This window comes from Octodon degus, unplaced genomic scaffold (genome assembly GCF_000260255.1).
Source record: "Octodon degus isolate 3935 unplaced genomic scaffold, OctDeg1.0 scaffold00015, whole genome shotgun sequence".
In the NCBI taxonomy this organism is placed as follows: Eukaryota; Metazoa; Chordata; class Mammalia; order Rodentia; family Octodontidae; genus Octodon; species Octodon degus.
In genome coordinates, this window is record NW_004524591.1 from 17817175 (window position 1) to 17840482 (window position 23308).

At 50.1% G+C, this 23308-nt stretch overlaps 1 protein-coding gene across 1 annotated transcript in view; it reads right to left on the bottom strand.

Moving 5' to 3' along the window:
• Jazf1 (JAZF zinc finger 1) overlaps positions 1-23308 on the bottom strand; it is a 177714-nt gene that overhangs the window by 7516 nt on the left and 146890 nt on the right. Inside the window, exon 4 of the mRNA XM_004626503.2 lies at positions 2145-2314. Coding sequence (XP_004626560.1) covers positions 2145-2314 — 170 coding nt within the window. The remainder of the gene's footprint in view (positions 1-2144; positions 2315-23308) is intronic.

Consider the following 23308-nt stretch of genomic DNA (forward strand, 5'->3'; position numbering starts at 1 on the left):
CGCCTGTAATCCCAGATGCTCAGGAGGCTGAGACAGGAGAAATCACCCCGGGCAACTCAGCCGGATACTGTGTCTCAAAAACTAAGGGCTGAGGTGTAGCTCAGTGGCACAGTGGTTCCTTAGCACGGGCAAGGTACTGGGGGTGACCTCGACACACAATGCCGTCTGTTTTGCTATGGGAATAAACAGGCTGTGGCCCTTGGGATTGTGCCTGCTCCACAGCACCCCATCCTGTCACTGCCCCTCACCTGTGCCAAAGCCAGCAACGACACGGAAAACCAGATGAAGTAACAAATGCTTAGGTTAGAGGGCAGCACTGACCTACAGCCAGCAGCTGCTCCCTGAGAAGCTTCCAGACTGAAGCTCTGGGAGGCGCAGGGCTACCACAGTGCCCAGCTCCGGCATGTGGTCAGGAGGGTGCCGCGCCCTCTGTCGCACCTGAATGGGGTCACTACTTGGCAGTCCGGCCCAGAAAACAGCCCACACTTCCTCATGGGGCTCAGATCACGATTGCCACCCAGGTCATCGTCGGTTACCTGAGCATGCAGCCCTCCCCCTTGGAAGGTCACCAAATTTCAGCCTTACAGGGAGAGTGAACCTTCAAGCCTCCATCAACCCAGACAGACAGCTGGAAGATGCAATCATTAAAAACCAAGACAAGTACAAGTGAAAGAATAACAGGATGAGAAAACGGAAGTGACTAGGGCAAGGGGCAGAGGTGGGGAGAGAGTGCCCTGCCCGAGGCCTATAGTCTCCTGACCACTCAGGAGAGACCATTACCACCTCCCTCTCCTGGCAGGGCCAGGGGAAGGCAGTGGGAGGACAGGAGTGAGGAGGGATGGGTTCCCTGGACAGAATGGGCACAGAGCAGGCAGACGCAGGCAGCCCTCCGGAGCCTGTCTGCCCCTGCCTCGGCATCTTGCATCCTGAGGTGACTGCTCTGCCAGCCCCGTGCCTTCTGATGCATGCATCCCAGACTTGTGCTGCCCTGAACTTGCAACCTTCAGGATCTGACAGGATCTGTTCATTGGCATCCTGGGGCTTGTGTTCGAGTTTCAACAGAGATCATCTGGACTTTGCCTGGTAACACTGAGCAGTGTCCAGAGAGCTCTCGAGCCACTGCCTCTGTGGGGGGAGTGCGAGTGCTTCTCCATCTGTGACAGCTATAGAAAGCGCTGAAATCGATTTTGTCAATTGTTCAGAGAAGCACGGTTAAGGACAAATGTCAGAGGCGCTCACGTTGTCACACATTTTTCAAACTTTCTAGAGGTGGCAGAGCCCTAGGTAGTAAGTTCACAAGTCATCCACTGTACCAGGTTCCTTTCTGAGTTTCGCTCTTCTATCTCACAACTTGCTTTTAGAAAGCTAGTAACACCTTTCAGGAAAGTGCAATTTTACAAATGCCCTTGGGACCCACACTGGCCTACTGTGGGTATTTCTCTCCTGTTTTAGTTAACAGAAAACTTAGTCCTCCTGACTGTCTGCAACACCCAAGTCAGGCCTGCGGGAACACACTGGACAGAGTGGAGGCTGAAGCTGAACTTGAGGGCTTGGTGAGGGGACAAAAAGAACTATGGCCCCTTTTTTCTCCCCACGCCTCTCATGCCAGTAGGGAGAAGGAAGCGAGGTGGCCCCAGCTGGAAGGGAAAAGCCCTGGCACATTTTCTGGAAGGGCTCTATGAAAGGCTTTCATGACTTCAAAGTGGTCTTTGGTGAGCCACCTGGAGAGTCGTCCACTGCGGAAGGTGTTTGGCAAATAAAGAGGCCGACACACTTGATAATCCATTTTTGTGGAGCTGGGAATGGAGCCCAGGGTCTCCTGCATGCCAGTGCAAACACGAGCTCTGTCTACCTTGAGCTGTGTTTGATAGTCTCGCGGGTCCCCAGCAAGACATGAATTTCAAGACTGTCAAAGACACGGTCCCCTTACAAGGTCTCTGACTTCTGGCTCCTACACAGACACCATGGGGAACCCCTCAAACTTGGCAGCTTGCTCCTGAGGGCAGCGCGGGCACAGGTGCTGAGGGCTATCGGCTGCTGGATGCAGGACAGGATGCACCCACGCCTTGACCACGCACTCCTGCTGCCTGAGGGAGGAGCAGCTGTCTGACAGGAGACTTGGCCTTCTACCGGCATCTCTTTACCTTGTATCTCTTTTTACATCCAGGAACCGGGCAGGCAAAAGGCTTCTCCTCTCCTCCATTCATGCACATGGAGCTGAGGATGGCTTCAGAGCTGATGGCGCTCTCTGTGGTCCAGGACTCATCGCTGTCCGACTCTTCATAGTCCACCTCCTCCTCATCATACTCGCTGCCTGTGGGAGCGGGAGAGAAAAGCACAAGGACTGTCAGAAGCGGTCACCTCCCCCAGGGCCACTCCTTCGACACCAGGGCAGGAGGACAGGGCAGCCACACCACCTCTGGAGGGCATGCCAGGCCTGGAGGGACTGCGCCTGGGCCCAGTGTTTCGTGGCCAGGAAGTGGCTGAGCAAGGCCTTCCACATGACCCCATGATGCCAGGCTGTGGCTGCAAAGTGCTGGGAAGGCTCTGCGGGCCCATAGAAATGACAAACAACCTGGCAAGCCAGGGAGACCCCATGTCAGAAAGAAAGGAGGGGCTGCAGCTCAGGGGGCAAAGGCCCTGGGTTCAATCCCTAGTACTGCAGGAAAACAAAACCAATAAAACATAAACCCCAGGGCTGGCAGATCCCTCTCAATACAGACACAGGCTGGTGTCTGGCACCCCAACAGCCAGCCAAGTTGTCCCCAAGACTTCATGCCTTCCTCCTAACTGCAAAGAGCACTTGGGGGAGGGGTTTACATTTCATATCCATTTCAAAACCCTTGTGCGTAGATTTGACCTGTGAAGACTCCAAGTACATCCTGGAGCGGAAGGAGCTAGAGGGACAAAGTGCAGGGCTCTGAGATTGGGCCACAGCTGCAGAATGCAGGGCGGGCTCCCTAATGCCCCCGCATCCTGGGCTGTACACACTTCCTGGCACACAGGAAGAGGGGCTCTTAGAGTCCCCAAGGTGAAGCGCTCTGCTAAGAATCAAGTCTGCTGACTGCTGTCCAGGACAGCTGCGGCGGAGAGCCACTGCAACCGGCAGCCGCTTTTGCTCGTTTTTAATGAGGCCCAAAGCCATTTATTTTGTGCTTTTGCACAATACAACCCTGAAGGACATAATTCTACAGATCATAAACAGTGTAAAATAATATGTTGACAAGTCCTAATGCATTTACAAGTCCCGTGGAATAAATAGGAATTATAGCACAACATTAATAAGAATTATATGGTAGCAATTACAGTTGTGAAATTCATCCCCCAGGTGTGAGGCTAAATTGCACCAGGGGCCCACTTGGGCGATTCAAGCCCATTTGGCTACATCAATTATTTCAACACCAAATATTGGCACTTTTATTGGGCTTCATTTTAATAGGCATTAATAAGACTGTTTGAAGAGTAGTGGAGCCGGGAACATGGATGCGGACATCTGAGACCAAGAGTTGGAAAGGTCCAGGCAGGAAGGAAAGGACCTCACGCTCACTGAGTGCCTATTATCCTTCGAGCACGTTATACGCATTATCTCATTTAATTTTCCAGGAAGACCATGGGCAGGGCTGACTGGCACTTACACTCTAGGAAACTGAGCGCCCACCTGGGTTAGGGTGCATTTGCACTCTCAGCCAGCTGCTAAGGGCGTCGCTTTCTCCCAGTTGCTTCCTTGCCCCTTCTGCTAGCAGCCCTCAGGCTCCTCTGAGATGCCTTCAACTTCCTTGAGCTGCGGGTTCCTCACCAAAGTCCCCAAGAAACACTGGGGGTGAAGCATTGCAGAAAAATGTCTGGTACAATTGAGGCTTTAGAATGAACTCTGGGTTTCTGTCAGCCCTGCCATTCTAGATTAGAGCCGCAAATGGGAGCTGAGATCTCCAGGGAGTCTATGCAGGGTGTTGTTCAAGGCCCTTCGCTCTGAAACAAATGCCACACACTGGTGCCCTTTAAATTGCTTGTTAGAAAACTATAAATGCTATTTCTCAAAGCTCTTCCAGCAGCACTTCAGAAAGTCAGACAGACTAATTTGTCCATCCGATTGGGTTAATCTGTTAACTTGAACACCAGGAACGTCCAGCATTTACAGCTGGGGGTGGGGATGGAACCGGCACACAACGAGTGCTTAATGAAGCCCAGAGCAGATAAAACTTCAAAACTCGTGATCAAAAGGGACAGATGGGGGCTGGAGCCGCAGATGCAGTTGCCTGGGGACCACATGGCCTCCGGCTGCAAGCAGGGTGGCGCTGAGGGTCAAGGGCACCGCAGCGCAGGCCGAGGGGCTGGGGGGGCTGGTCGGAGCTCAGGATGGGTCGCTACGCGTCTGCCCTGGAACCAAGACACTTCAAAGGCCCAGGGTCAGACTCCTTGGCTTCATGTTCTCTCACATGAAATGGGAACAAGCCACTTCTCCTGTGCAACCTCACCCGAAGATCAGGATCAATGTCTATGGAACACCCGGCAGGAAGCCTACCCTGCACTACGTGCTCCAGCGCAGGGAAACCTCTTCTGTGACAAGGTTACACACTGCACATAAAATAATTTTAGAAAAGCCTTGTTGAAGCTAAAAATAGTTCTGCAGGGGCTGGGGAGATAGCTTGGTGGTCTAAGCGCCTGCCTGGCCTGGCAGGCACAAGGACCCGGGTTCGGTGTCACTGCATGTCAGCCCTGCCCCGAAACCCTGGGCGTGCTGTGCTGTAATGTGCCAGCCACCAAATCTGGGCGCAGGAATGCACACGTGTAACCCCAGCATTGGGGAGGCTGAGACAGGAGAATCACTATGAGTCTGAGCTGTGTAGTGAGACCCTGTACCAATTATATAAAGTTAAAAAAAAAATTATTAAAGAAAGGGTGTGTAGATGCCTCCTTTTTGATTTGGACTCCTACTGCTTTAGGCCATTTGCTCCTTACATTCCTGCACTTGCCTATAAACTTAATCCTATTCATGCTATTTATTTTAATAAAGCTTGTAGCTTCCCAAGAATGAGCAAATTTTATTTTACACAGGTGTCTGTGGAAACAAAAGGCCTCAAGAGATGCCTTTGCCCTTCAGGTGGTGGGTGCCCCTGTGAAGCTGCTAGAGGGAAGGGTGCTTCTGGTCAGGGGCCTCTGTCTCCTGTTTAATGCAGGGCAGGGCCAAGAATGCACCAAAAGTCACTTGTAGGCAACAGGCCCCACTGAGGCTGGGCCTCAGCCTTCAGCTCTAAATCCTTGGATGCGGTTTCAGGCTGACTACACCCTGTGTGTGTGGTGGGGGAAGATGCACAGAGAGCCCTGGAGATGCCTCGGGGGACGGGAAATGAGCACCTGGGGTTGCGCAAGCCCAGCCTTGGCCTGTGTGCAGGAGCCTGTGGGAAGCAGCAGGGATCCTAGGACCTGGTGACAAGGGACCCTGCCATCCAGGAAACAGCAGCCCAGCTTTTCATAGGAGTGACAGGTGAAAGGAGGTTTCAGGTTTGATGTGTGTGTGTGTTTCCTTTCAGTACTGGCGGCTGAACCTACGGTTCATTCTCAATAAGCTACTTTCCCAAAGCATTTTTAAATTTTGAGGCAGGGTCTTTCTAAATTGCTTCCACTGGGTTCAAATTTGCGATCCTCCTGCCTCAGCCTCCCATAGTGCTGGCCTGACAGGTGTGTGCCTCCAGCAGTTATTTTTTAAAGTGTGCCTCTCTTTGTCTTAGAGATGAATTATCAATTCAGTGATGTTCAACAGTTTCTGCAAGAAAATGTAACATAACTGGGTACATTGTATGTGAAAATTGGCTGTCACTAATCTTTCTCGAGCTGTACTGTCCACTTTCACCCTCTACGGCTTCACAATCCCTGCTGTGGGGGCCTGAAGCGGGCACCCTGGCGGCTGACACCAGCCCCTGTGTGTAGCCCAGTGCTCCTTTCAGTTTGGAGGATGAATAAAAACAGCAGACAGGGCTCTGACACTTACATTGGCTGGTGGCAAAGCAGGTGGGAAGTCACTTGCATTTGTGAATCACATGTGAATGCCAAGGTGGCCTGGGACCCCTGTGCACAGCCCCCACCCCCGTGTGTGGCCATGCATCTGCCAGGGCCAAGCCCACCTCCACTCTTTCTGCTGTCCACGTCCACCCGCCAGGCCGTGACTCTGCCCCTATCCTTCCCACTCCTCTCCCTTCTGCCCTTGGTCTCTCTGCTCAGCGCTCAACGGCTGCAGACAGCTCCACTGCCATCGCTCCCGTTCTCCGAAGTCCTAAACACGACAGTGACTACAGATAAAAATAAGTCAACCTTTCCCAGAAACCCAATATGCCAGATTTTTCTTATAATGCAGATCATTAATATTCATGCAAAAGTGATGACTGCAGTGACAGCAAATTAAAACTCTTGTGCAGTGTCGAATTCTGACAAATACATTAGCAGAGTTGCCTTTCTGCCTTATAGATTTATTATTATAAATTAGCTTTATTAGTACTGCCCCAAGTTATCGGAGCTGGAGCAGCCACAGTGTAAATGAACTGGCAATGCGTGATAACTGGGAAGACGAATTGATGGCTCTGCGGGCTGCACACCAGGCTTGGAAAATCCTTCCCTCCCTGTCCCTTGGTCTCAGCTCATTCTTGGAATGCCGTTCTCCTCCTTTTCCTTAATTGTGGAGCTGGTCCTAGTTCTCCAAGCCAGAAGTAATATCTCCCCAGGACTTCATCCTTTCTAGTAACTGCAGGATCCTAAGTCGGTTTCCTTCCCAGGATTTGGAAACTTTTCAGCATTATCTTTAATTGGGCCGCAGTGCCCAGGGCAATGCCTGCACACATGGAGCCAGTGGTCAAGTGTCTGGTGAATGAACGACTGCTTGTGGACTTGGAAGGGGACCCATGATTACACAGCCTCCACTCTTGGCCTCCCCACCCTCAATCTTTATAAAAAAAGACTTCACTGGCCATGGCGGGCGCATGTCTGTAATCCCAGATACTTGGGAGCCTGAGGCAGGAGGATTGAAAATTTAAGGCAACCCTGGTAACTTAGCGAGACCCTGTCTTAAAATTGAACGCAGCACTCAGGGGAGCCTGAGGCATGAGGACTGCTGCGAGTTTGAGGCAAACCTGAGCTATGAAGTGAGTTCAAGGCCAGCCTGGACTACGTAGTAAGATCCTGTCTCAAAAAACCAAAAAATGATCTTGAATGCTTGAAGGGCAGTCTTTTTAAAATAAGAAAACTTAAGAACTCTTTGTACCTGGCTGAATGCTAAACGTTTATATCCTTGACTCTGTTTGACAAATATGTAAATATCAGATGCTATTAAATAAAATATCATTTTTAAATACATAAATGCTCCTATGTTTAAGCACTGGATACAGTCAAATTCTCTAGATTCCAACAAAGTTTATGCCAACTTTCTATCTTAAGAGTTATCCTTTAAAATATCTCAGAGCATACAATGGTCACAATGACCACAAAGCCTGTGCTTATTACAGACGCGGGTTGCAGGTCTCAGGTATACGGTTCCAGGATCCCTGTGCTTGGCACTGAGGCTCCTGGGGCTCCAAGAGTTGGACCGGACTTCCAGGCAAGCAGAGGTGGCCGCAGGCCAGCAGCTGGTGGAGGCCCCAGGCTACAGACCGGCTGCGTGCCGGTCACAGCACAGCAGGAAGGGGACTGCTTTACTTCCCGAGCCGGCAGCGGTGTTGCGGTCTGCCTGCCTTCCACACAGGACTTTCCCAGCCGTGTCTTTCCCCCTTTTGGAGGCCATCCAGAGTGCAGGGTCGCTGGACAGCCCCTTCCCAGGCGAGGCGGCCTTGGGCACTGCTGCAGCCCTGCAGCCAGGCCTGCTTCCTGCAAGGGTCAAAGCTGGCCGCTCTGGCCTAGCTTGTCCTCGCCACTACTCTCTGTGGAACTTGGGGTTCACTCTGACTCCCAGCCTGCTGGCAAAGGGAGAACAAAGCCTCTGTTTCATAAACAAAACTCTGCTTTTCAGAGCACAAGTCCTCCCCTGCCAACACCCCGTATTCGTGTTTCTGCACTATGGCTACTTCCCGACACACTGTCCGTCACCTTCCCATTTCAAGTGTCACTGTGGACTCCCTGGTCCTCCAGAGAGCTGCCAGTTGGCACCTGCTCTCTGCAGCCCACATCACCAGTGTGGCTCGGGGAGCCGCTGCAGGGGCCTCTGTGCCTGTCCAGCTGTCCAGTGAGCATTGCCTGATTTTATGAAGCTCACAAAGTGAGGAACACCTGTCCTCCTGCACCCCGTGCTGACCTGAGTCTTGGACCCACTATTTTGCCTTTGTGTCCATAGAATATGCCTCTGTGGCTGCTTGTACTGTTGCTGTTGTCTGTTCCCCATGAAGTAGAAGGACTGAACCCAGGGGTGCTCTACCACTGAGAGATAGCCCTGGCCTTTTTATTTTGAGATCAGGCTTTCTTAAGTTGCTCAGCCTGGGCTCCAATCTGCAATCCTCCTGCCTCAGCCTCCCAGGTCGTTGGAATATAGGGTTGTGTCATCTTCTGCTGTGTTTTGATGTTTGATTCTGGATCTCTAATGATTTCCTAGAACACAGGATAGGAATTTCAATCTTTTACACCCTCCCAACCCTCCTGAAATCCTCTAATCCTACAGGATTTCACTATTTGGTGTCATTAATGTTCTATTTTTTCATTATTATTATGATTATTATTATTATCTTTTTGAGACAATATGCAGTTTTAATATGCAGTTCAGGTTGGCCTTCAACTCACTTTGTAACCCAGGTGGGCCTCAAACTCTCAGCAGTCCTCCTGCCTCAGCCTCCTGAGTGCTGAGACAACAGCTTCACTACCACAGCAAGCTTTATTTTTATTTTCTTGAGGTTATAAACACCTGCAGCCTGTGTTACTGCCTCTCACTACCTTCCTCCTCACTCCCGTCACATAAGCCATGGATACTTACTTGGTATTTTTAGTGATTGACAGGCAATCACTAAAAATCTCTTCATTTATCTAAACCTCAGAATGGCACCATGAGGTGGGTACTAAGATTCTCTTCACTTTACATCAAACAGAGGCCAGAGAGGCCAGTGACTTGTTTGAGGTCACGAAGGCCCACCATGGCAGCCAAGGGAGGGGTCACTATTGGCTGCAGAGCCCTCGGTCCTAACTGGTGGACAGTCCTGCATCGTTGAGTTCTCCCCAGGTCTGTGGCCTCCTCCCCAGGTGTTCGAACCCACCAGGTGCCTGTCGCCCTCCTGCCTTCTCCGCTCTCCTCTTCCTTGCACCCCGTCTTGCCTTGAAGGACTGACTCGCTCTAGGCAGGCATCCTCCCGTATGCTCCAGTCTCCCAAGGTTCCATGTCTTCCTCTTGTCTGGGGCCAGAGAGGGCAACTGCATCTGTGCTGTCCCATCGTCACGCTTGTCTGTAGCTCCGAGCTGTGGGAGGGCAGCACCCTCTCCTCCGGCCGAGGCTGGGCTCTGCCTCTGGCTTCTGGTAGCTGCTAGGAGTCGGAAGCCACGTGACACCTGACTCCAGGACTTGCTCGCTGTCCTTTCTGTGCATCCTTTTAGAGCTCTGCTGGGGACTTACTGCCTGGGACTCACATCCGCCAGCCCCAGGCACCAGCGAAGGCACAGGGAAGACACAGAAGTCAGAGCTCCGGGCTCTGCCTCTGCGTGGCCAGTGCGGTGTGGAAGCCCCGCTCCCTGCTGTTTGTCTGTGGGTCAGCTTTGGGTGAAGAAGAAAACACCGTCAGCTCCTGAAATGCTTGGCTGCTGTCCTTGCCTGCTTGTCCACAGACAAAGGGAGAGCAGCAGCTGAGGGTGAGGACGCTAACCACAGGGGCCTGGCCCTGGGATGTGACGGTCATCATCTAAGGGCTAAGGCTGCACCAACGCGGCTGCGGCTTCTCTTTCCTCCTCCATCAGGGAGGTGCCAGGATGTCTCCCTGTGTCTGTGGCCCTAAATACTTAATCTGAAGTCACGGTCAAGACTATTTAACACCTTCTAAAAAGTAGAAATTCAGATTTTAAAGAAAGTCCACAAAGAAATAGTAAGAAACTCTATTAAATAGGCACATTTTCAAAGAAAGCTGAAAAGAAATCAATATGTAGGAAACACCTTGCCTTTCTCGTGGGCCTTGACTCACGTGCCTCTGCAGACTGCAGAGCAGCCCCCTCCGCGCCTGCTCCCCCACTCTGTCTATGGTGAGGCTGGGCGCCTGCGCAGAGTGAGGTCTCCTCACTGTGCCCCCCGCCCAGGTCCTCTCGAGGCCCCAAGCCGTGACTTACCAGCCCTCCATTCTAGTCAGAGAAGAAATTTTGCACCATGTGCAAGAGCTACCATCCCTTTCATTGTTTCCATATAGTTTCATGTTCCCTATGTACAAAAATCCTCATTTTTAGGAGAAAAAAAGGAACATGAAGAAATGAAAATGTCTCTTTAGGACAGCAGAGATTACAGATACCCTCCCGCATCAGCATTCCAGTCCTAAGTCCCACAGTGTCCCTGCCAGGGGACAACAGGACGTGGTTCTCCTCTGCTTTCTAACTGCAAAAAGGACTCATGATTCACTACCACGCTTTCCTGCAACAGGCCCCTTGTAGGACCCACTTGGCCACAGAGCCGGGGCCGGTAACCTCAGAGTGCAGCTTGAGATCCAGGAGTGGGTCATGACATCTACTCAGCAGGGCGAGCCTGGCTCATGACAAGCAGAATGAGAGGGCGGGATGGATAATACCGGAACATAAGATGTGCATGGGAAATTTTTTTTCAGAGGTGTGTGTGTGTGTGTGTGTGTATGCATCCTCATACATCTGCACATGTATGTGCCTGTGTATGATGTCTGGTGTGTCTCAATGTAAAATACCATTCTCCTCTTGCAGTACCAGGGATTAAACTTGGGACCTTGCGCTTGCCAGGCAGATGCTTATGTCACTGAGCTATATCCCTGGCCCCTAAAATACCGTTCTTATAATGTAAAACACGAAAGCCTTTTTGACCATTAGCATCTCAGCTTACAGAACTTCTTTCTAAAGGCACCAGTCTGGTGCTGGTGAGATGGCTCAGTGGTCTAAAGCACCTATTTAGAACTAAGCTTACCAAAGCACAGGGACCGTGGTTCAATCCCCAGCACCACATGCCAGCCAGCCCCGCCCCCTGGTGGGCTGAGCTGGCCACACACAGTCACACACAAATAAATAAATAAAAATTAAAAAAAAAAAAATAAATAAAGGCACCAGTCTTTCAGGCAGAAAAACACTTCCAAACGGTTGTATCCAGCATCTCAGTATGGGTTGTCCACAGGCTAAGAGAAGGGCCGTCGGGCCGTCTTGGATGAGGAGGTGTGGCGAGAGCCCCAGGAGCTCAGCCAGGGCTGCCCTCAGCCTCGCTGCACCACCCGAAAGCTGCACCCGGCTGGCGGGTGAGCTACTGCTGATCTGACTTCAGCAGCTTCCACAGGCACATGAAACAGGGAGCTGACGGTCCCTGACGTGGTGGTGACAGGTGTAAGTAATGTGTGGGACTGATGGAGGAAGATGTCACTGGTTCAGTGCCCTGTGGGACCCCGGTCACGCTGGGTGTGAACATTCTCAACCATCTCTGTCTTCTAAGTGGTGAATCGGTTCTAGGGAATGGACACGGTCACCCAGAGTTGTTCTGCTGAGTGAAGAGGGCCCTGCAGAACAGGCCCTGTGTCCTATCTGTCATTAGGTTGCTGAGCAGTTTTGAATCTTGGATGAAGGATGGCTGGTGCCGATGAGAGGTGAGTGGCCCTCTTGGAGCCTATGCCCAGGGCCAGTCCAAGAGCTGTAGCTGCCCAGCGGTGAAGGAGCTGGAGCCCTGCACAAGGAGGGGTGGGCTGGTTCTCTGCTCATGGGGAAGTTCTATGGTGAGGTGCCCTGTGTCCAGCACCCAGCATAGTGCCTGTTCTGAGCAGGTCCATGGCGCATTTTTGTGGGAGATCCTGGTACAGCCTACAGGCTGAGGAAGGCTGGCAGGTGATTACGTGGCATGCATGTCTTTGTATGCAATATATATTAACTATGCTTATTTAAAAGGTGCTGCAATTCTACAGTTTATATATTAAAGCAAAGCAACTATGTTGATGATATTAGGAATCCTACTCTGCCAAGGCATGCACCACACTCCCAGCCATTTCCTCCCAGGAAACCTGGTTAGCACAACAGCAAAAATTAAACCAAGCTGTTCATCAGCCACAAGGTAAGGGAACTGTGAGAATAAGAATCTGACTAAGGGCCAGCAAGACAGTTCAGTGATCTAAAGCACCTGCTTAGGTAAGTGCGCAGGGACCATGTTTCGATCCCTGGCACCCATACTGTGACAGCCCTGCTCTCAGGGTGGGCTGAGCCAGCCACAAACAAAACAAAACAATACACACACACACACACACACACACACACACACACACACAAAGAATCTGGCTAAGTGCTTAGGGGCGGAAGCCCTTGTCTAGCATGCACAGGATCTGGGTTCCTCCCCTTGCATCAAAAATGTGGGGGAAGGCAGGGGTGAAAAAAACAAACAGCAAAGAAATAATCTGGCTAGAACTATTTATCTAAAGTGAATGGAGTAAAATAATATACTTTACAATTCTAATACAGTAGATTGGGGTATAAGTTTTCAATACTATTGGGAACTACGATGCTGGTTTAGGGTTATACTGTCCAACATATTTTCATGAATTCATTCCCAGTACTGGAGACCTGGGGATGAACGAGACAGACTGTGTGTCCAGCCAAGACAGGTGCGGTGTGGGAGCCAGACGCCCACTGGGTTAGTGATGGCACTGAGGAGGCGCGCGAAGTGGGCCGGATCCGGCAGCAGGACAGCGCCCACCTCGAATGAACGAAGACAGAGCTCAGTGCAGCAAGCAGAGCACGCACGGTCTGTGTCAAGTTCTGTGTCTGCTCAGCAGCCTCACACACTTGCCAGGGGCAAATTACTGGCATGGTGTTTTCCTTCCTGGTCATGGGAGAAAATGTGCTATGGCCCAGAGGGCACGCCTACAGACAGGGAGGGGAGTCTTATGCCAAAGGCAAGGTCTGTCTGGAAAGAGGGCTGGGAAGGGGACCATGATGGATACCGAGAAAGCATCTCAGTGGCCCAAGATGAGAAATCATTAGGCTTTGCCAGCAAACCCAGCTTCTGCTACATCAGAGTAATTGTCTCTTCCCGGACGCAGCACGTGACATGAAAATGCGCTCCACCGAAAATAAGCCGCTTCTCCAGGGAGTGACGTCGGGAGTCACCGAAAGTTCACGTGGATGTTAGCGATCACCCAATAAAAGCCTAGTTTCACGCTTGGTCCCATGTGGAAACTACAGCCTGTGCCACACGAAAAACGAGTTTTATGAGAGTAGTTCTGATTTTTAAGAAGGCTGTTTGGCTTCGTAGCAAGCAGCAGTGTCGTTTTTACATACCACACAGAGCAGGCAGGCTCCGTAATCATCCGCCACCTTTAAATCTGGTCAGACGCTGTGTGGGTGACAAACTGATAAAAAGTGAGTGGGCGAAACTGCAATGGCAAGAATTTCTCACTCAGAGATGCTGCTAGCCTGTTCCTTAAACGAGCCTGACTACACTCTAGGCCTGACGTCTGGCCGAAGGGACCGCACACTGCCGATGAGCGGTGCCCTTCACCGAACGGCTTCCTCACCACCGGGCGAGGCAGGCTTCTTCACACGGACCCTGGTGGTGCTTTTGCTTTGCTTTTCAGCTCTTTGGTTGACCTCCCACGGCCATAAGAGGACACAGTGGGGCAGGCGGCCTGGCTGTTCAGTGTTGGCTCCTTCAGGGATGTGCTTGGCAGCCAGGCACAACTCCTCCATTTCTCCGTGCCACTTTCGTCTCTTGCTGTGGGCCCCACAGCCCGTTCAGTGAGCTGGTGTCCAGGCAGCTGCTTAGATTGTGGCCCACTGCAGTTAGCTCTGCATACTAGCTTGTTCTCTGGAGAGCAGACCGGGTGGTTTCTCAAGCTGAAGTTTCAGGAAAAAGATGGACACTACCTGAAGGTGTTTTCAAGATTTGAGGCCCTATCGTCCTGGGGGCTCAGCACAGCTGAGCAACTCTCTGCTCACTGTCGAGGGCATGGTCTTTTCTGTTCCTGTGCCCGCTACTGACCTTGTGCTCCTGCATCTCTGATGCAAACAGTCCTTGGTCCAGGGACCTGCGAGTGTCCATGCCCCAGGATTGTGCTGCCTGTGCTTTGCCTAGGCCAGAACCTGACCTAAGCCTGCCAAGCGTTGTGGCCTCCAGACCCATCTGCACTGGCATAATCCAGTGCACAGGTTTCTTACCACTCATCCCAGACAGATTGTGAGCTGCCCCTGCCCCTGCTGTGGTGTATTCTGTGACAAAGGTATGATGTCCCTGTCTTAGGGGACTAGATTCTTTTCTACACAGGCCCAGTCGCTTTGAAAGATGGCTCTGAGATTTCCCTGTTACTGTGTTGCCGCTGGATGACAGCACAGGCCCTGGTCTCAGAGTGCCAACACTTAAAGATGTCCTTAGGAGCAGGACATTACTGACACCCATCAAGTTACTAAGCCCAGAAAATGAAAAGCATAGCAGCAGCTGCACATTGAGGTGACACATGGAGGGCTGCCTGACAGAGGAGGGGCTCTGTGTCCACCGGAACTGACGGGTATACCCTCCTCCAGGAACGCGTCTTCAGAACAGAGGTGGCTGGCTCCTTCCTCTCCTCCACTCCAGCTCCTTTTCATTTCAGGGTCACTCTGGACACCTGCCCTATTAGAATGTAAAGCCTGCAGTTGCAGCCCAGAGAATTTTCAGTCATTTTAGAAAACATCTTGCCAAGGGCTAGCTAGATAACTCAGTGGACTAAAGCACATCTTAGGTAGACGCAGCAACCAGAGTTCGATCCCCGGCATGCCATGCTGGCCCTGCCCCTGGGGTGCTCTGAGATGGTGATTGAGACTGGGCGTGGTGGCATGCACCTGTAACCCCAGTGCTTGGAAGGCTGAAAACAGGAGGATCCCTACAAGTCCGATCTATGTAACGAGACCCTGAATATATATATATATATATATATATATATATATATATATAATCTTGCCAAATAGAGGATGCCATATAAATGCTACATAACAACAAGCAAGAAGTTTCTCATGGTTTAATAGCAAGACTAAACACTTATTATCAGACATCTATCAGAGGCTGACAACAGGCAGAGACATGGCCTGATAAACAATACCAATCAACGCCCAAGCAAGTGAAAATAAGAAAGAGGGAAAGCCTTTCCCATGGACCAAAGCCTTACGCGGAAATACAACGGCTAACATGCTTGTAAGCAGGGCTCCAGAAGCATCAGGTGCTTCAGTTCTGTTCTGTCTGAGCATAGTTCGGGTAGAGTTTTTGTTATAATGGACAAGGAAAGACTGGTAGAGAGGCTAGTCAGCTGGTCTCAACGGCACCAACCTGAAGGTGCCAACATCCGTGGCATCCATCAGCTCTGCTCTCCTCCCTCTCCCTGCACGGGGTGTCTATTTGGGTCACATTTCTCTGTGGTAATCTGGTGAGAGACCAAGCAGCTGCTTTGGGCTGGTTTTAAGAGTCACATCTAGGAATGAGCATGCCAGGAAGACACCCCACCCACCTCTCCAACCGGTGACATAGTAGGAAGGAGGCTCTGTCAATGAAGAACAAATACAGAAACAAAAGCAACAAAGGACATCATCTCACTGTACTTCTGTCACCCTCTTTCCTTCACGTGGGGCTGAGTGTGTGTGATACTGAGAACAGAACCCAGGGGCTTTGGCATGCTAGGCAAATACTCTACCCCAAGCTACAGCCCCAGCCCTACTGACTGGCTGAATGCCTGAGATAGAGTCTCATTAGACTGCTCCAGCTGTCCTTGAGCTTGCTAACCTCCTGTGTTAGGCCCCCAAGCAGCTGGGATCACAGGCATGTGCCACCATGCCTGGCAGGAAATGGTGCTTCTGTCAAGATCCGACTCCACATAAATGGGAGAATTTGTTTTGAATTTTGGTGTCTTGTTCTACACACTCCACTACCTGGCCCCACCTCCCTAGGTACATACTAAAAGGCCCTCCAGTGTGCTGTCCTCCAGCAGTGACACCTCACAGGCTGTGTCCTCACGGCTCAGTCCCTCCCTCTAGTCCAGGGCTGGTGCATCTCTCTGCCCCTGCTCTTGTCCTTCTGTGTGTCTTTTAAGTGGGTTTTAAGCTCCAAGAGGAGGCAACTTCTGTGTTACACTTCTCTCTTACCCCTGCAATCGTGAGAACACTAACAGGCTACACCTTCGGGTGGGTTAAAATGCCCAGGCTTGACTTTACGTTGCCATCACAAGGTCTCAGAAAGGTAACATTCTGAGGCAGGGAAAGACCTCAGGTCTACTGTAACAGTGTCCCCACTTATAGAGGACAAAATGTGGCCTGTCCCCGGTCACACACTAGCAAACATCTAGGCAGGGTGGAAGTACAGCATCAGGTTGCTGGTGTCCCTCCCGTATCCTATAGTGGTTTCCCAGGCCAAATAAATGAGAAACCAGCACTAAAGAGCAAGGTAACAGAACCCAGCCCGTGTCACACAGGCTGCTGTGAGCTGTTTAAATTCCTTGTTGCCAGATAGCTCAGGCGGTCTAAGTGCTTGCCTAGAAAGTGCAAGGACCCGTGTTTGATCCCTGATACCACAGGCCATGTTGGCCCCGGGACCCCAGAGTGCTATGCTGGCCGCTAAAACCGGGTGCAGTGACACATGCCTGTAATCCCAGTGCTGGGGAAGCTGAGACAGGAGGATCACTATGAGTCTGAGCTGCACTGCAAGACCCTGTACCACATAAATAAATAAAACATTAAAAACAATTAAATTCCTTGTTCTCAGGTGCTGGCTTAGTGATGATCTCCAGACCTCCAGGTCTGCATCTGTGCACAGGACTGCCTACCTACTCTTCTGAATGTGAGCTTCAAACGCAAAGCCTTTCAGAAATGGCAGAGTAGTTAGTGATGCTTCCTAGGTGGCTCTGGCCAAACCCTCAGCCATGGTTTGTGCACACAGATGCAGCCTAGTGAATGCATGAACAGGAGGATTAAACTCTTCTTGTGAACTGTCACTCTGCTGTGTGAGTGCAAGCTGTGTCCTGGGGGAAGTGTGGAAAAGAGAGAATTCCCAGTTCTCAGTGCTTATCTACTAAGTAGGGAAAGCTGTGCTGCTTTCCTCCTCTGCTTTAGAGTTTGATTTTTTTTTTTTTTTTTGTGGAACCGGGGATTGAACTCAGATCCTGGCGTTTGCCTGTCAAGCGCTTATCCTACTGAGCCATCTCCCCGGCCCAAGAGTTCGGTTTGTGATCAGCACTAAATTGATTGTTTGTTTTGGCAAAACCAGGGATTGAACTCAGGCCCTTGCGCTTGCCAGGGAAGCACTTATTCCACTGAGCCATCTCTCTGGCCCAGTGATCAGCACTAAATTGAGAAGGTTCAATTTTCAAGGTACTCCTGGCCCAGAGCCTTGCAGGTCAGGCTTAGAGAAGCAGAGGCAGCCCTTCGCCCCAGCAGGCAGTGCAGGAGCTGAGCCCTCTACCAGTTGAGTCTTTGGCTAGTTCTCCTCTTGCTTTGTTTTTCTCAGTTAGGAGCACATTCCTTTCTTTTTCTTTTCTTTTCTTTTCTTTTCTTTTCTTTTCTTTTCTTTTCTTTCTTTCTTTCTTTTTTTTTTTTGAGACAACCAATGGTCCTTTGAGAGTCCTACAGTTGTGTGCTATCCACAGGTTTCCTAAAGAGAGAATCCATTTGTCAGCAAGAAATGTTTCCCAGTTGTCTCTGTGAGGATTAATGCACAGATACTCATTAAATCTGTGGAAACACAGGACTGGGCTGTGTCCCCCAGGTCCCGTGAGTCTACACAGTAGGCATATGTAACTGTGGCTACCTCCTAGTATCTCAGAGGCTTTATCTGTGAGGTTAAGAAAGTCAAAACCCAAAAATAAATTATATGATGGTTTCAATCTTCTAGGTATGGGTTCTAGAATTCAAGTGTATAGTCTAGTGGGTAGAATTTCTCCTGCTTCAGCCAACCAGAACCACCCATCCATCCATCCATCCACCTACCCATCCATGCATCTGTCTATCCATCCATCCATCCACCCACCCACCCACCCATCATAGGTGCTCAGTTCAGCAGGCCTCCCCTGGGGGCAAAAGCAGCTGAAAGACTTCAGAGGCGCTAACAGAAATGGTTACAAGGCCACTGCCATTGAGGCTTTATGGCCACAGAGCGCTCGTAGTCTCTGGGAGTCACTGGGCATTCTCACAAAAACTCCTTCCCCTGCAAAGCCCTGTTTTCTACAGAAAAGGCCTTTCAATAATGAACAGCTGTCTGTTCCACACGACACAGGAAAAACATGATAAACCAAGTCACACAGGCTGGGCTGTAAACATACTCTTACCCATGATTTCTACAACTCCGTATAAACAAAAAACAAGCTATTAACCACTTGCAGAATTAAAAAAAAATGCATTGGGTTTCCTGCAATTAAGCGGCAATGTTTTATAGTGCAATTTTATTTATAACTGAAAAAAGTAAATAAATAAATATATAAAATGGTGAACAGACCCCTCCCGCCAAATGCTTTCTCTGCAAATTAACTTTGCAGTCATAAAACCTGTGCCAGCTGGAATCTTTCCCTGTGCTCTGTGGCATGGGTAGCCAGCGCAGGTATATGGCTGAGAAAAAACAAAGCAGGGCATTTTCCACCTTCGGCCAGGGGATGTTAATTGAACTTTGGCAAATGTTTAAAGATTTCTCTCTCCATGTTTGAGAAAGAATTAAAAACAGTTGAGCTCGGGAAAATGAACATCTGTTACTGACTTACACTCACAACCACAATGAAAAACATTCATAATTAAAGCACTTTGCTTCCCTGCTAGTTAGATCTGCAATCTGAGGTTAAAAATATAAATGTGGAGGCTCTGTATTGTCTTAGGGGCTTTCTTCTTCTGCTTGTAAAAAAGGTCGTTTATCCTGGGTTGCATTTCTCCCTGCTGGCATAACAATATCAGGAAACAGATTTGTGTAAAAAGATAGGAGATGACAACAGAAAGTACCTACGCAATTGAGCCCTGTTTTATGAAGCTATGAAACAGTAGTCAAGAAGTGCTTTATATTTGGGAGTTAAATACACTTTACAGCTGTGTAAAAAGCCAGAGCCATTTTGGGCCAAACATAAACATTCCAACGTCTGCGAGGCTTACTTCTGTCGAGCGCCAAGCAGGCAGGTTTCTGTCCACCGGGAAGGATTTGTGTCCTGTGGAACAGCACCGAAAAGCCTTCCACACCGAGTCATTTCCCGTCCAACAGGCACAAGCGTTATCAAGAAAGTCAAATCTGTTTCCTACAAGGTCTTCACCCTGGCTATGCAAGTAATCTGCTAACTGATATACCAGGCGCCGGGCTCTTTGTCCTCTACCCCAACCTCCTTCCGGTTGCTAATAGTTGTGGTCCCTAATGTGGCTTTTCTCTGATTGCCTTAGCTACTGCTTGTATTAAAAATGGCTCTTCCTTCCACTCTACTAAACACAGTCTGGTGTGTAAGGCTCTTTTGTGTGTGTGTGTGTGTGTGTGTGTGTGTGTGTGTGTGCAGGGTCTCACTACGCAGCTCAAACTCATAGTGATCCTTGTGTTTTCAGCCTCCCCAGCACTGGGATTGAAGGCCTGGACTAAGTTGCTGGCTCAGCGCGCCCAAGGGCGGGGCTGGCATGGCATGTGGTGCCAGGGATCAAACCCCAGCCCCTGCGCTTGCCTAAGCAGGCGCTTAGTCGCTGAGCTATCTTGCCAGCCATCGTGTAAGGTTCTTGTATCTGTGTGCATGTTCAAAGATCAATACATTAGCCCTCTGCTGTGCACACCATCATGACTCCCCAACTATCTTTGCAATATCTGGCGGGGTTTTCTGGCTTGAAAACAAAGGCTACCTTCCTTTTTGCCTTCCTTATACTCATACTTGAAAACTTCTTTCAAGTGCTACTGTCTCCAGGTAATGGTAAGCAGAATTGCCCCCACGTAGATGTGACTGCTTTCCTTGACTACGATAGCGCCGCGCTCAGTGCTCTTAGGCATGCTCTTGGAGGGCTTTCTACATACGCTTCTCCTTTGGAACCACACTCCTGCCTGCCAGAAGGCAGAGATTCATTTTTCATCTCTGCACTGCAATGCTCTGTCCTGAATCTTCCAGTGATAGTCACTGGATCTAGCTGCTCCACTTTGCAGAGTTCATACAACATTTTCTGACTCTTGCCTGGCATGCTGCTGCCAAGACAGACAGAGACAGTTTAATGCAATTATTATGAGGACTAAACACAACCACATTGACTTCCTTCAGAAGACTGTATTTGGTCAAACAGATCTGCCAGGTGTGGGCTCTAACTAGAATGGCCATCTTAATTAGTCTCTTCTGGTCAAGCCAAGAGGGAATTAATTTGTCACTCACTAACATCGCTTCAGAGAAGTCTCGAGCTCCGGTGTAAATGAGCTCATCTGCAGGCCAGCACAGGGCCTCACTGCTAAGGGTCCGAGGCTGCTGCCCTCGAGGTGGGTCTGCCTTGGAAGGCGCCCACAAGTGCAGCCAGCATTGGCCCTGTTCCCACACCATGGAATCCACTGGGGTGGAGGAGCAGAGCCTGGGAAACTCTCCAGGGACTGGTGGGCAGCAGACAGAAAACTGTTCTACCCTTAGCAGAACATGAGGCTTTTCCTGAGGTTTGGAAAAGAAGCCTGGCCGATTTTCTTTCAAAGTGGTGTTGGTTCAGTGCACCACTCCCCTCCCGTGCCACCTCCCTGGGAACAAAACTCAGAAGTGCCGAGGGAACTGTGATGTTTTTCCTGGCCTCAATACGAGCGGGAAGTGCCATAAATCTCTTAAAAAAGCCCATACTCATGAGGTTTCCAGAATCAATCCACCAAGTGATGGAGAGCTGGTCATTCAGACAGACATCTGAGCCTTAGGTCCTGATGAAAAACACTGATTTACGAGAACAGTCCCGTCACTTATGAGATTACTCTTTTTTCAACGTTCCCACTTACTGGGAAGGCCCGCCTGCTTGGGCCTGGGGCAGCCCCCACTGCCTTTCACTTTACTTTTGACTGACTTATTGGGGAACATGGTTGGTGGTTCTCTGGGTAATCATAAATGGGTGGGATTGCAAGGGGAGACACTAGCTTTGCACCTGGGCAAGAACATTGTCAACTAGTGTTCAGGTTATCAAGACTGGCCCCGGAAACCCGAGACAGAGCAGTGGTTGGCAAACACTACCCATTACTGCTTAGCTGGCAGCACAGGGCACCTGGGCACTATATGAAGCTCCACCTCTCATGCTCTCGCCTTGGGCTTCACTTGCTAGATCTTGCAGGGGAGGTGGCAGCCCATGATATCACATTTTTCAGATGATTGCAGGTCACTGGGAGTAGTTGGCGAACTCATGAACTATGGTAAACCATGGCCTAACAGGTCCATGATTCAAAGTCAGGTCTTGACTCTAATAGTCGCTGACTGCAGACTTCCCCTGGGACCTGCCCTTCCCACCATGCTCAGGCAGGGGCAGGACCATCCACTTGGCTGTTCCAGCAAAGAGCCTGGGAGTCTCTCTTCTGCCCAGCCTCATCCAGCTCCTGTAATCTCTACATCCACCTCCTTTGAGTCCACCACCTCTCCACTGCATTGCCCTGGTTCAGCACCTCATCACGTTTCTCTCTGCTCTGGACTGTGGCAATAGATCCATCCCTCTTTCAGCCATTCACATCACTCCTGCCCCAGCACATTCCCCTGTTTAAACTGTCCAACAGCTTTCCATCACTTAGACAAAATGCCAACTCTTGTCACTTGGACATTTTCTACTAGCCAGCCTTGGACACTCTCCCCTTTTTCATCGATGTTATGCTCATTCATTTATTTATTTTTAAAAAATTCATTCTTAAAACTGCTTAAAACATTCCTAAAACTCACTGCCTCCAAGAAGCCTACTGTGATTCTTAATCTGAATCTGGGCTGAGTGCCTCTTCCTTCTTCATGTCCACTAAACTGGTCTCCACAAGAAAACTTACCATCAGCATGGATTTCTCTAGCTGTCTCTCCCACAACTCTTGGGCCTACTGGGATTACGTCTTTGTCTGTTATGCTGGACCCAGAGTGTCTCAAACATCTGAATGGTCTATTAACAAGAAACCTCTCCTGTTAAAATTGGAAGATCAGTGATACTAGGGAGGTGGAGGAGGAGCTGAGTGTTGTGGAAGGACACACAAATAATCACATGCCTAGTTTTGTTTCTAGATCCTTCTAAGTTCTGAGAAGTACCAGAAGTATGCTCTGGATCAGGGCAGGCTGGGTAAGGCCCAGGCACTGACCTCTCTAGCAGTGTGACAGAGTGAACAAGTGAGTCTTCTAACTTTCCTTCTGTTATGTGGACAGCACGCCCAGCCTCACCACCAGCTACGCCATGTTACTCCCTGTCCAGGACAGGATAAGAAAGGGAACAAGAGCAGAGTGGGAAATCTGTGCCCATGGCTTTGATTGAGAGGATCTAGCTTTCCCTAAGAAATTGGAATAGCAACCATTCGATTCAAAATGTTTTCTACACACAGCACTTCAGCTTTCTCAGCAACTTCTGTTCTGAGATGAGACAGCGTGCAAAGCTGCTGCTCTCTGACTCGCTTAGCTAAGTGCCCAGCAGTCTGCTGCCCCCTGCTGTTCTTCATACTCCTCCAGAGCGGAAGTAGGGCAGAAGGGCTGAGGGTGCGCCTCTAACCTGTTCCAGGAAGACGCTTTTGCTTCCTGAGTTCCAACTTCTGACTTGTTTTCCTTCTTGGGTCATCTTGGTTTTTAAAGTCAGGACTTCTCACTGGGCTCTGGCAGGGCCTGTGCCACTGGGCTCTGTCCCTTCTCTTTTGATCAGAGCACGTGAGCAGACCCTAAGGGCAACCTGCTCCCTTTCGCCTTTTCTCCCCATGTGGTGAACAGTTCCATTTTTGAGGCCCAAGAATACTGCTGCTACTAGAATTGCGTGGGTTTTCCTCAGTACTTAAGAGTAGAAAGAGTACAGATTACAAGTCTGCATCCTTTTCATCTCTTTCTAGGTAAGTTCTGCCAGCCTAGTTTCTGAAAATGTCAAGTTTTAAACTGCTTTTATCTCACTAATCACTAATTAGCCATGGAGAGGAAGGAAGGAAAAGGCAGGGTTGGATCTTTCTCAAAAGTTAACTGCAGGGGCTGGAGAGATGGCTCAGTGGTCTAAAGCACCTACTTAGAACAAGCTTAGCAAAGCATCAGGGACCGCG